The 13,880-nt window shown below is 31.3% G+C and overlaps 1 protein-coding gene across 1 annotated transcript in view; it reads right to left on the bottom strand.

Moving 5' to 3' along the window:
* Positions 1-11,991, bottom strand: part of LOC114335203 (cuticle protein-like) — a 33,270-nt gene extending 21,279 nt beyond the window's left edge. The window contains exons 1-3 of the mRNA XM_050658981.1: positions 11,911-11,991; positions 8,600-8,824; positions 7,578-7,861 (exon numbers count right to left, since the gene is read on the bottom strand). Coding sequence (XP_050514938.1) covers positions 7,578-7,861; positions 8,600-8,824; positions 11,911-11,922 — 521 coding nt within the window. The 5' untranslated portion in view covers positions 11,923-11,991. The remainder of the gene's footprint in view (positions 1-7,577; positions 7,862-8,599; positions 8,825-11,910) is intronic.
* Between the last annotated feature and the right edge of the window lie 1,889 nt (positions 11,992-13,880).

Below are 13,880 nucleotides of genomic sequence, written 5' to 3'. Positions count from 1 at the left end.
TGAAAACTATCTGCTTTATATTTAAAAATTTTAAGGAAGACAATTGAATGATAAAAAATAGGACAAAACTATAATAGTCTGTGTTCTCACATATATATTTTCATACTCTTATAATCCTCAAATTGATTTCAAATAATTATTACAAATTTTTGCATACAAAAAATCTACAGACACCTGAAAAATATATTTTTGATTAAGGGACTGTAATGACCAAATTAAAATGATAAAACAATTTACAAGTGATATCTGATAATACACACTTATAAGACTAATCAAGCGTTTCATTGCCTGTCATTTGTTTCGAGCTTCTGTCATGTGCCACATAATATTAATATTTCTACGCCATACGTCTTTGGTTTGTATCATTGGTATATACCAATAACGTATGACGTAGATATATTAATATTATGTGACACATGACAGATGCTCGAAACAAATGACTGTGAATGAAAAGCCCTATACATAAATACTCATTATGAAGAAGTACATTATAGTTAAAAATGACTAACCATTTTCATATCGCTGCAACGTGAAGCCAAAGCCGTCTTATATTTCAGTTCGTTTAGAGAGCGCAACAAGCACTCTTACCGAACAGTTTGAAAACTCATTAGTTTTTCATCAGATAATGTACATAGCTGTAATATCTGTACATGCATTGGGTTCTTCTTCTTCTGTATTGCTGTGGGCATACTCAGCTGCAAATAAGATTGCTGCAATATGGCTGCAAACTTCACTATTACCGGCCATACACATACAATGTGCATTTGCTGTGCCATTGGAACTGGCTATCACCCAAGCATCTAGTGGTTTTTAGTATTAGCTTTTTGGGAATGCTTCACCTAAAAAAAATATTTTATCTTTGTGGGAATGCTTCAACTACAAAAATTTATTTTTATTAGAGTATTTGCGTTCTTTACAATGATTGAGAATATTTTAAAATCAGACATTCATATAATATAATTTTAGAACAAACAATCATGACTGTTTATTATTCTCTTGTCTATCATAGCAATTACATGTCGTCGACCTAATCTGTAAACTGCGTAACTCCATTTATCCAAATTTTACAGAGGCACAAAAAATTATTTCTCTACATATGGCTAATGTGAATACTACGTATCACCCATTTTAAAAGATAGGATGCTAAAATGGAATATTTTATAAATAGGTACACATATTACTAACATTTGTACCTATATTGTTTAATGAGTGTATTAATATTATTCACCACCTACTTTTTCTTGAAAATATCACTTTATAAACAATGAGGTCAGTCGTGTATTATGACAAACTGGGAAGATACATATTTTTCATACTAAATTTGCCGCAAGGGAGATACGGTTTATACGAAGATATCACTAATTACTTTTCTGGTAAAAATATGCATGTGCATCCTTTTTTAAACGAGTAGGGATTTTTTCAAATAAATGGCAATAATAACTCATTTTCAGAGAAATATGGAGTTACACAGTTTACAAATTAGGACGACAATATGTCTGGTTTCATACAGATATATAAACGTAAATAAATCTAACATTTAAAACCAATTTATCCAAAAGACACTAATACTGTTATCCATATATTTCTTAATGGTGAATAAATTAAGTAAAGGCTTACCTTTCCAACAATAATAAAGAAATCATTAACAATTTTTACTCCAACTTTCAAAACAAATCCAGTGGTGAAGGCTTTTTTTGTATGCTTTCATCTTCTGCTTAAAGTATTAACTGTGAGACTACCAGATATGTATAAATATCTATAATAGAGCTTTTCATTCCCAATCATTTGTTTCGACCTTCTGTTATATGTCGTATAATCCGTGTATATTAATATTATACACAGATTATACAACTTATGACAGAAGCTCGAAACAAATGACAATCGATGAAAAGTCCTATAGCATTATAATAGTAATTGGTGGAATGCACTTTATTGTAAAATCCAATTCTGATGATTGAATTGTATATGGATCTAAATCTCCAATTATTTTCAGCTTCAATGAATATTTGAAACAATAAAAGAAATAATGTTATTGCTTGCAAAATTCATCATTATTAATAAATATCAGGGAAAAATGAATAGTAAATAAAAATTGTTTCGCCTATATTTCTAAAACCTCTGCGGAGTTTCCAATAATAATTTCCTTAAATAATCACTTTGCATTGTGGTAAATTTATAGAATTCACAAACCACAAACAAAAGTTTTAAAAAATACACACAAAACAGCCAACAAAATCCAAATGAATCCAAAATAATAGGCAAAATACGACGACAAACAAACATAACCTTTGTTTTGTAACTTTTAAGCTCCTCCCAATTTCGTGAAGTCAGACTTAGGCTGTCTGAAATGAAAGCGTATTTTAAACGTATTTTAACGTAATTAATTTTACCTATTTAAAATCACCTACAAAAGACGTTAATATGACGTAATGTTCAACCACGTATATATATTCCACCAAAAAGTGACGTTTCCTCGACGTTCTTGACGTCATTTGGTTGCCTGGGTTATAAGCAAATTTGTTCTATAGAGGAGTTTTTTGACGAAGTCAATACTTTTCGAGTTATTTGAGAGTGAAAATGTTCATTTTTCAAAAAACAAGCCACGTTTTTAGACGTTTTTTCGTAAATTACTCAAACAGTAAGTAATTTATCGAAAAAATATTTATAATAAAACGAAGTAGCTTATAATAAAACGAAAAAAAGGGTGTATATACGAAGACGTCACCTCATGAGAATAGGTTCTTATTTGTCAAATTCCAAATAGAATATTTGAACGTGAAATAACCAAAATATTAAGCACTTTTCGGGGACAAATCATCATATAGTGTATCCATCCTATAGTCCAGATTTATTGCGTTGCAGTTTTTGTATCTTTTGGTGGCCAAAAAGGGCGTTAAGAGTAATCGTTTTCAGTCGGACGAAGAAATACAAAATGCTTCAAAGAAATCATCAAGCAACAGCCACAAGAATTCTTTACTACGTATAAGTTCTACATCGGTTGTGAAACAATGGAATATATTATGCCTTAATTATTTTAATTATTGTAGTGGTAATTATTTGTAGATATACCTGCCAATTTTTTTGGACCAAAGATAGGTTTCAATTGAATAAGCCTCGTATAATATCGGCCAAGGATTCTTTTCACTATGGAGTATATCTTGATAAAATGTAACAAAAGTAAGTGAATTAAATTAAATTGGTAACGCTCTTTACACAGTATATTGAGCTGCCAAAACAACAATAACAAATAAATAACCACGGACAAGTTTAGTTATGAAATATTGTTAGGCGCCCTACCCAACCCAACTATCTCATTACTTTGAAGTTTTTCTAATTGTGTTAATACATAGAATGTTGAGAGAAATGGTTTTTAATAACTTTATTTAAACCATTAGCCTATTAGAAATAGATATAGGAGAAGGATATTAAAGATATTTTTATAAAATTGTAATAAATTTTCTCCTTTAATAAAGATCTCCTCTCCCTTGTATCGTTTGGAAGTTTATAGACAAGCGGCACGCGTCCCCAAAATTACCAGGTACCTACTGACCAAGGTGTGGTAAATGGTTAATTTTTGTCATAATTTATGTTTTTGATGGTGCTGAAAACGAAAATGAGGTATATTTTGATTTTTTTGGAGAAATATTGTCAAAATCGCAATTTTACAATAAAAGTAAAAAAAGAATGAAATAACTTTTTTTGCGTTTACCCCGCTACAACTCTATTGCATTTTAATAATTTTATGAAATTGGTAAATTACATAGGTTCTGAAAGGAGTTCAGAATTATAACTATTTACGGACAAACATTAGTGAAACAAACGATTATACCAAAGAAATCCGAATTAGAATAGAAAAGGCTAGAAGTGCATTCACTAATATTTATGTAGTAGAGACCTTAGCCTAAGTCTTAGAAAGCGAGTACTAAAATGTTATGTATTTTCTGTCCTTTTGTATGGTGTGGAGACATGGACCCTTAATAAACAATGCCTCAATAGATTGGAAGCATTTGAGATGTGGACGTATCGAAGAATGCAGAGAATCTCCTGGACAGACAGAATAACCACTGAGGAAGTACTAAGGAGAATAATACAGAACAGCAGGTTCTGTATTATTCAGGCATACTCAGAGAATGGTTTGGATGCAGCTTAACTGAACTCGTTCGGGCTGTAGTGTCAAAAGTAAGAATAGCAATGATGATTGCCAACCTTCGTCGCGGAGATGGCACGTAAAGAAGAAGATAGGTACAAAGGTATCTCTCCTTTCTAAAGACAACGGGGCCTGTTTCAAGCTTTCAGTCTTATTCTAACACAAGTTATTAAATTTTTAAAGTAAAAGGTATAGATTCCTGAATCGCAAAGTTTAATCGCAAAAGTTGTGTGACGAAATTTTATATTTAGCTTTTTAATCATATTTATGTTAACATTAACGTTAACGTTAACTTATGTAAACATAGAGTACAAAGAAGTTTTCTCGAAAGTTTTAGGTCAAAATGTCTTATAAAAAAATGGTGCAACTTTTAATATCGACTATATTTTTATATCTCTCCAAAATAACGCTTATTTTGCGAGATAATTACCATGAGTGGCGAATGGCTAATTTTGGTCTAACTTTATGTTTTTGATGATGATGAATACGAAAATGAAGTTTATTTTGAATTTTAAGTGGGGAACATCATCAAAATCGCAATTTTACCCTATAAATAAAAAAACACCTTCTTTTTGCGTTTAAATCGCTACAACTCTGTTCCGTTTTAATGTTTTTTTTAAATTTCTATAGCATATAATTTCTCACCTTTATGAAGACTATGAGACCTGCTGTAAGCTTTCAGTGTAATTGTTGTAAAAGTTATAAGTTTTTTAAAATAATAGGGGCAGATTCGTGAATGACAAAGTTAAATCTCAGAAGTTTAGGGACGTAATTTGAAATTTAGCTTTTTTATCACGTTTATGTTAAAACATAAAGTACAGAGAAGTTTTTTGAGGAGTTTTAGATCAAAATGTTTATACTACGTATGTAAAATTGGTAAAGTAAAATTGATACCTTTTAACAGAATACGACTAAAAGCTTGAAACAAGTGCCGTTGTCTTCGGAAACGTCAGAAATATATCTATTTTAAAAAAATTTTAGAAAAAAATGTTAAGATAGAAGAGAGTTAGAAACTGTAGTTTTGGAAACGTTTAGATGTTAACTGATCATTTCTCTATGACAAACTACCGCATTTATTATATTTTGTAGCTCTAATAAAGGGTGTAATAAAGCGTCCAATAAAGGCTCTATAAAGGGAGACTCCGAATACAGATTAACTAATAGGGGTGACAAGACGTAATCCTATCGCACTCCTCGTCCGATTTGTGTATCTTCGGATGTTGTGTACTCTATTATTATTTCATTTGTTGTAGTTTGGTGCCAATATAGTTCTGAGAAAATTTGTTAGTAGTGTTCGTCAATTCCAGTTTTGATCTCTGAATTTTAATCATGCTTTGATTGTAAACACGGTCAAATGCCTTTAGATAATCAAAAAAACATACATATACTGTACATTCATGTCTCTGCATAGTTTTATTGATAAATTTAAGGCAAAAAGAGCTTCTAGTGTTCCCAATTCGTTTTTAAATCCGAATTGATTGTCACTAATCTCTAACTCAGACTAGGGATGGGAAAATCTACCGGTTATAACCTAAACACGGTTTTATACTTCGTAATAACCGGTTTTGTCGGTTGTTTTTTGTCACGGTTATAACCGGTTTTTTCTTTTTAATGAAATAACTGGTAAAAAACCTGATAAGTGACCTTCGATAATAAAACCTTAATAGTTACCAGATAATAAAAAATAATGAATTCAGAGAAAAAAATACTGTTTGTTTAAATTCATCAATAATTATTATTGATTTGTTTAAGGTTTATATTCGTTAGTGACTCTCACGCTCACTGAAATATATGTTTAAGAAATGTGATAAGCTCAACTAGCTATTTTGATAAACTTTAGAATAAGTAGGTCATGTATGCTGAATTTGGGATGCTATTAAAAACAGATATTAAAAGATATTAGTATCAATATCAATCAGCTGTGTGCTGTGCAGAATGTGCAGTCATAGTCGTATTATTTATAATAAATGCTTATACCTACACAAACGAGCCTGTGGAATCACTTAAAAAAATGAAAAAAATAAAATAGTTTTGTGTATCTTTCTCTCAGTTCAGAATTTTAACAATGATTCATTATTTATTTTTACTAGTTTCACTATTTTTGATGTTACATTTTTGTTTTAATAATTATTATTCATATACATTACACAAGTATACTTACACGTTATAGTCTTATTTACTTCAGAATTACGCTTAAGGTCTTATAAATATGTAAGTAGCTAATTTTACTGCTTTTGTAGTTTTCAATTATTTGATATTATGTATTTGGACCCGAAACTTTCATTGGGTTAGTTTATTATTATAAAGGGTGTAACAAAAAGGTAGGTCATAAATTAAATCACATATACTGGGACCAAAAATAGACCGATTTAACCCAATTTATCTTAGTAATGTGCACTTAAAAAAGTTACAGCTCTTTGAAGTTACCAAATGAAAATTGATTTTTCCAATATATCGAAAACTGCGAGATTTTATATTGAAAATAGATAACATGCAGTATCACAAACTAAAGTGCAATGTAAATGTGACGTTGTAACTTATTGGGTATTGAATATTGATTAAAAAAACCTAAAACCGGGTTTTGGAATAACCGGGTATTTGACCGGTTATAACCGCCAAGTTAAACCGTAAGTTAAAAAAACCGGTTTAACCGAAAACCGGTGTTTTGTCAACAACCGCCATCCCTAACTCAGACTTCCTTCCCATTTGTTTATAAACGATTCTGAGAAAAGTGTTAACCTTCCGATGACCAACCTTTTTTTGTTACACGGATGAATTAAGGTTTTTTTTATGGCATGTACTTTATGTCATTCAGCCAGTCACAACATGAGTATTAGTATCATGTGTAGTGTGTAGTATGTATTTTGAGTAAGTGTCTTGTTACTTTGCAAATTCGACGTCATTAGCGTAATACTACTTGGAATTACACATAATAGACGGTATTTTACTAAACATCAACTTCAGAATATATTTTTTATTCGTAAAATATAGGGAATTTTTTTATTTCAAAATATGAGGATATCTAGAATGATATTAAAGTCAAATGAAAAAATAATAAGGTAAAAATTGAAAATACGTTTGAATTTATTAAAGAAAAACATACGCTGGGGTCACAATTTCCCCCGCTTGGTCATCCGAAGGTCAAGAAAAGTGTTAATTGGATTTTTTTGGTGATGATACTAAATATGTTCGTTTTTGCCAGTCTAATAGTATTTTACCTGTGTCATATACTTTCGTGCTTACTGCTGTTATCACATAATATAATGATTACCTACACAGTAAATGTTATAACCTCTTTACTACTGGTAAGCAAACACTCTTCTGTATATTCAATTAAATTTATTTTATGTACAAAAATTAATTACATAGTAATTCAATCAACAAAGTCAATAAATACAGTAACAATAATCAACATGCATCTTTCAGGTTTTAATGATGGTACAATGGAGCGTGGTGGACAGCGGGAGCAGCTAGGAGTACTTTTCCGTGTCCATGAGCTGGAGCTGGGTGAACTGGGTGTCCAGATTTTTCAACAACAGCATTGAAACCGTTGTGGTCATCAGCAGTGTAGTGGACAGTACGAAGAGTACCGTCAGGTTCAGCTACTGTGTAGGAACCTTTGACTACGTCACCATCACGGACTTCGTGTTGAGTTTTGTGGTCTCCAGTGTGGCCATCTTGAACTCCGTAGTTGAATTCGTATTTGGGATAAGCCTAAAATATATAATAATTATATATATAAATTATAATAGACCAAGTACAAAAAAAAACTTCAACGTATTCAAGAGATCGATGGTTTTGAAATAGTAGATAGTTTCGTATACCTGGAGTCTTTTATAACGAAGGAGGATGTGGCAGAGAGATATGTAGAAGGCTTACTATCGCTAGAACAGCTATAATGAAGATTATAACAATTTGGAAAAAAAATTTGATCTTTTTGTTAGCACTTATTGTTCACATAACTGTGACGTATGACTCTGAAATGTGGACTCTGAATAAATCAGATAAAAACAAAATAGAGGCTTTTGAGATGTAGGTATACCGCCGCCGTATGTTGAGAATATTTTGGGTTGAACATTGAACAAATGTTATAAAACAACTGAATATAAAAGATAAGTTACTTGCATAAATACAACAAAGATACTTACAGTATTATGGACACATTGACAGAAGAACTGGTACGATGGAAAAACTTATCATTAATAACAAAGTTGAAGGGAAAATACCAAGGGGAAGATATCCGAGCCGTTGGGTGAATCAAACAAAAACACTCATCAACCGAGAAATTCAAGAGACCGAATAACTAACCCAGAACAGAGAACAATGGAAATAACATGTAAAAATTTGGTGGTGTCAACTCATCTCTGTAAGGGATTAGGGACCGAGGAGGAGAAGATATACCGTTGGAAATTATTTTAGTCATTCTTAATAAATTAAGATTTTTGTACTTACGTTGTAATCTACATCGTGATGTGCGGAATGTCCGTGGGCGAGAACAGGAGCAGAATATCCGTGAGCAACAGGTGCAGCATATGCGTGACTTAAAACTGGAGCTGAATATCCATGTCCATGTTCTGAACCACCTAGGTTTGAGGAAGCATATGAGGTAGCATGGCCGTGACTGTAGTCTAAAACGCCAGCTTGTGCTAAAGCTGTGAAGGCTAACACTGACAAAATCTAAAATTGAACACACCAAAAAATTTAAAGTAATTGTTGTCATTTGTTTACAAATTTTTACTAAAATGCTAAATTTTATATTTTGTATAATAGTAATATACAGGGTGAGGCAGATAACTGGCATATTAGAAATATCTCGAGAACTAAAGGCAACAGAATCATGAAAATTGGAATACAGGGGTTTTGAAGGATGATCTATTAAATGAAAATATTTTCATCTCTTTGCAACTTCCGGTTATACCGGAAGTTGCTTATAACTTCGTTTTTTTAAATGGGACACCCTGTATATTTTTACATTTTTGGATTCTCTTCGATGTCTTCTTTCTTAAAATATGAGGATTTGTAATGTTATACAGGGTATTTTAAAAGATAATTACGTTTTTTTATTAATTTCGTAGCAATATTCACACCCTGTAGAATTGTAGCAGTTTGACAACTAAAACTCTACTTACGTTCAAATGATTTTTAATATAGTCTACTATTGTTAAGAATCATTAGTATAGCTAAATTTTTAATTTTAGTATACAGGGTTGGTCGAAACTCGGAATGAGTATTTTCTGAGTTTTCTTAAATGGAACACCCTGTATTTTAGTATTGTAATGAAATGATATTTTATGGTACTTTTTTATTTCTTAAGCATTCCCTATACCTAACTGCTTTAAATTGTGCTTAATTGTTAGTCGCACCAACAATCTTAACTACGTAGGTATTTTGATAGCTAAACTATTATTGGTAATTTTAAGGATCAGTCTGGATTAATATGTATTTATTTCTGAAAAATTATTTGTGATTGAATATTTTCAAGGCCAACCTAATAAAATTTTACGTATTTTTTGTTGCAATTTATGTTTAGCTTGAATCACCAATAACTCACAAATTAAAGCAGTTAGGTATAGGGAATACTTATAAAATAAAAAAGTACTAAAAAATATCATTTAATTACAATACTAAAATACAGGGTGTTCTATTTAAGAAAACTCAGAAAATATTCATTTTGAGTTTCGACCAACCCTGTATACTAAAATTTCAAAATTAGCTATACTAATGATTCTTAACAATAATAGACTATATTAAAAGTCACTTGAACGTAAGCAGAGTTTTTAATGTCAAATTATTACAATTCTACAGGGTGTGAATTTTACTACGAAATTAATAAAAAAAAACGTAAATAGATATTGAGGAGAATCCAAAAATGTAAAAATATACAGGATGTCCCATTTAAAAAACCAAGTTATAAGCAACTTCCGGTATAACCGGAAGTTGCAAAGAGATGAAAATATTTTCATTTAATAGATCATCCCTCAAAACCCCTTTATTCCAATTTTCATGATTCTGTTGACTTTAGTTCTCGAGATATTTCTAATAGGCCAGTTATCTGCCTCACCCTATATATTTGATATATTTGATATAATAGTAATATTTATTGTAATATGCAATGTGTAAACATATACAAAATCAAACAATAATAATTGTGTATAGAGCTACAAGGCACAAGGCCACAAGGTAAATAAAAAGAAGCCAAATTTGTTAATAATAGTAAAACTTAACCCCTTGAATGCTGATGACGTATTAGGACGTCATACCGTTACTACTGCCGATGACGTTTTCATGCTTCTTACACAACATTCGTAAAAGTAGAAAATGAAATAACTGACCCAATTTAAACTGGAAATGGGATAAGACAAGGGAATCCCTTGTGTCCTTTATTGTTCAACCTGATCATGGATGAAATAATAAAATAAGAATAAAAAAGGATACCAAATGGTAGACAAACAACTTAAAATAATCTGCTATGCAGACGATGCAATACTAATCTCTCAAAGTGAAGATGATTTACAACGTATGCTGCATCAATTTAATATAACCGCCAGGAAATGTAGCATGTTAGTTTCTCCAAAAACGGCAAAATGCCTGGTTAACACAGCAAATTAAATGAGATGTAAATAATTGGATCTTGAGAGTCAGATAATGGAGTTTAAATATCTAAGCATCACACTATTTAGGCTACGGAAAGCTCGAAACAGAAGTGGAAGATCAAGTGAATAGAGCAAACAGAGCCGCAGGTTGCCTGAATGAGACATTATGGTGAAATAAAAATATCGAAAAAGAAATGAAAGGCGGAATTTACAAAATAGTCATCAGGCCAATCATGTCCTAAGCGGCAGAAACACGATCTGATACAAAATGACAGCAAAAATGCTCAAAACAGCATTGATGAGAACCCTTCGTAAAGTAGATGGGAAGACACTATGGCACAGAGCTAGAAGTACAGATATACGACGGAGATGAAAGGTGTAAAAAATTAATAAGTGTGTAAGAAACAGGAGTGGAGTGATCTCATAAGCCGAAGAGACGGTTCCCCAATAGCAAAACGATCAGTGGGAAGACCATGAAAACGATGGAATGACACACAGAGTCATGTCTATACAAGAAGACGAAGAAGAAGAAGAAGAAGAAGAATAGGAATAAGAAGAAGAAGAAAAAGAAGAAGAAGAAGAAAAGGAAGAAGAAGAAAAGGAAGAAGAAGAAGTAGAAAAGGAAGAAGAAGAAGAAGAAAAAGAAGAAGAAGAAGAAGAAGAAGAAGATAACATTCGTTTAGAGATTAGTATTTGTTTGAGTTTGACTGAAACGAGTTGTCTTTCTATTGCGTTGGTAAATGTGTTTTTATAACGTCAGTTTAGATTCATGTTATGGATGTAGCAATTCCATGGCCATCTCGATCAAAACACTACAATGTAAATATACAGCGAAAAATCGAGTTAGCACCCAGGTAGCGTTAGGTATATTTTGTCAGCAATGAAAGGGCTAAAGAAAGTGGCAACATTTTAAACTAAGCAAATATTTCTGTAAGAAATAATTAAGGGTAGGAATAACCAAAGAACAAAAGAGGTATAAAATATGACGTAGTGATTAGAGTAGAAAGCCATGATAACACGGAATGACGGAGAGCTGATATAAGCAAAATCAAAACACTGTTAGCTTACACCAGAAAGTGACAAAAAAACATTAAAAAAAAGAAGTATTATTTTGTAAAATTTGCGGGTCTTAAAATTAATGCTATTTAAGAAAACATATTTAAGACTTACTTTAGAGAACATAGTGTTGATAGATAGACTATGATTTAACTGAATAAAACTACATTGCTACGCTTTTTATATGAAACAATAATACCTTAAAATTGACAGAATCACGGTCACATTATGAAAGAATATCAGCCGTATTAACTAGCCCACTTGATATTATCGTTTTGGTAGCAGTATTAAAAGCTTTTATTCTAGTAATTGATTTTGACAAATATTGCCCGAAACGATTTATGATCATTGTATATCACATTTATTGATTATGTAGCAACCATTTTAAAATATTTAGCAAAACTATTTAAAACATTCATTGTACATTCATTCAAAACAATTGTGTCAATGTTAGTTTAATAATAATTGTTCTAATAATAACTTTTTGTGGTCCCGATTTCAGTATTAGCGAAATGTCTAATGTTGAACCCTTTTGGTCATTAAGACATGTATGTAGTGTTAAATATGTCAGATTGGCTTTGCTTTCAATTATTTTTAATTCATCGGTATACCCGGTATGAAAACATCCTCTCCTTTATAAACTGCTCGTCAAAAGTTAAGGATATGGAGTATTATGCTCATTTTCATAGTTGATTTTTTCGTGAATAAATTAACGGATTCCGCTAATTTTTTTTATTATTTTAGATTTTTTTTTAGTATTTACACAGTTGTACAGAGGTTTATTCAAACTTCTTTTTTGTATTTATACCGGGTGGAAGAAAAGGAATGTTTTTCTTATATTAAGTTTGTACCATCCTGTAGGGAGGACGAGGTACAAATGTTAGTATCAGAACCGTATTGTAGTTTTACGTTTTGTGAACATTTTATTTTTTGAATGTCCCTGATATCTTTAGAAACAAAAAGATAGGTGGTTTTACTCTTTAACAGGGGTTTTAACTGAAACAAAACTAAATTAACAATAAAAAATAACAGTTAACAAAACTTTAAAAACAGAAAAGCACATAAGGTAGACAATTCTTATCGACACCTATAAGAGTTATTTGTCGACCAGGTAAGCGGTATGCACAGCGTAATATAAGAGACACGAGATGGTTTAATGGGGGCCCTGTGATGTTTTGGGGCGGAATTTCCCCATTTTGGGGAGAATAAGCACAGATTTTTTTCTTTAAACATTCTGTTCCTTTCCCACTATATGTAGAAAATAATTTCATCTTAGTGGTAAGATAAGACATGGCCTCTTCACGTATCGCATGTCGTCAGTTAAAACAGATACTAAAGAATAAAACCGTCTAGTTTCTTTATTATTAATGATATCAGAAAAATTAAAAAAAATAAAATATTCGCAAAATATGAGACTACAACACAATATCGATGTATACCCAAATGTGTGTCTTTTCCTCCCTACAAGGCGTCTCAAACTTTTGTTTCGGTTAGAACACATGTTAAACTACAAAACAGTATATTTTCTTTGCTTCTAAAGATATCAGGGACATTCAAAAAACAAAATGTTCACAAAACATAAGGTTACAATACGGTTCTGATGAATACTCACGTTTGTACCTCGTCCTGCCTACAAGGCGTCTAAAACTTAACATAAGGGAAAAATGTCTTTTCTTCCAGCCTGTATAAGTACAAAAAAGAAGTTTGAGTAAACCTTTGCACAATTGTATAAATACTAAATAGAAATCTAAAATAAAAAAAAATTAGCGGAATCCGTTAATTTATTCTCCAAAAAATCAGCTATGAAAATGAGCATAATTTTCTATATCTTTAATAACACGTTGACGGACAAAACGTCTATAGACGTCTAATTTCCATTGATGTAATGTGACACAAAGTCCATAGACGACATTTTTAAAATAACGAATTGTGACAAAAAATCGGTCTCAAAAAATAATGTAACAGTACATCTACGATGCATATTAAATGTGACACGATGTCTATGGTCGTCGTCCACATGTTTACAAAATATGTTAAAAAACTCATTGTTTCCATAAAATATAAGCGCTAAAAGAATTTCCCTA

The sequence above is a fragment of the Diabrotica virgifera genome, chromosome 8 (assembly GCF_917563875.1).
Source record: "Diabrotica virgifera virgifera chromosome 8, PGI_DIABVI_V3a".
In the NCBI taxonomy this organism is placed as follows: domain Eukaryota; kingdom Metazoa; phylum Arthropoda; class Insecta; order Coleoptera; family Chrysomelidae; genus Diabrotica; species Diabrotica virgifera.
This window is presented reverse-complemented; position numbering and strand designations above follow the sequence as displayed.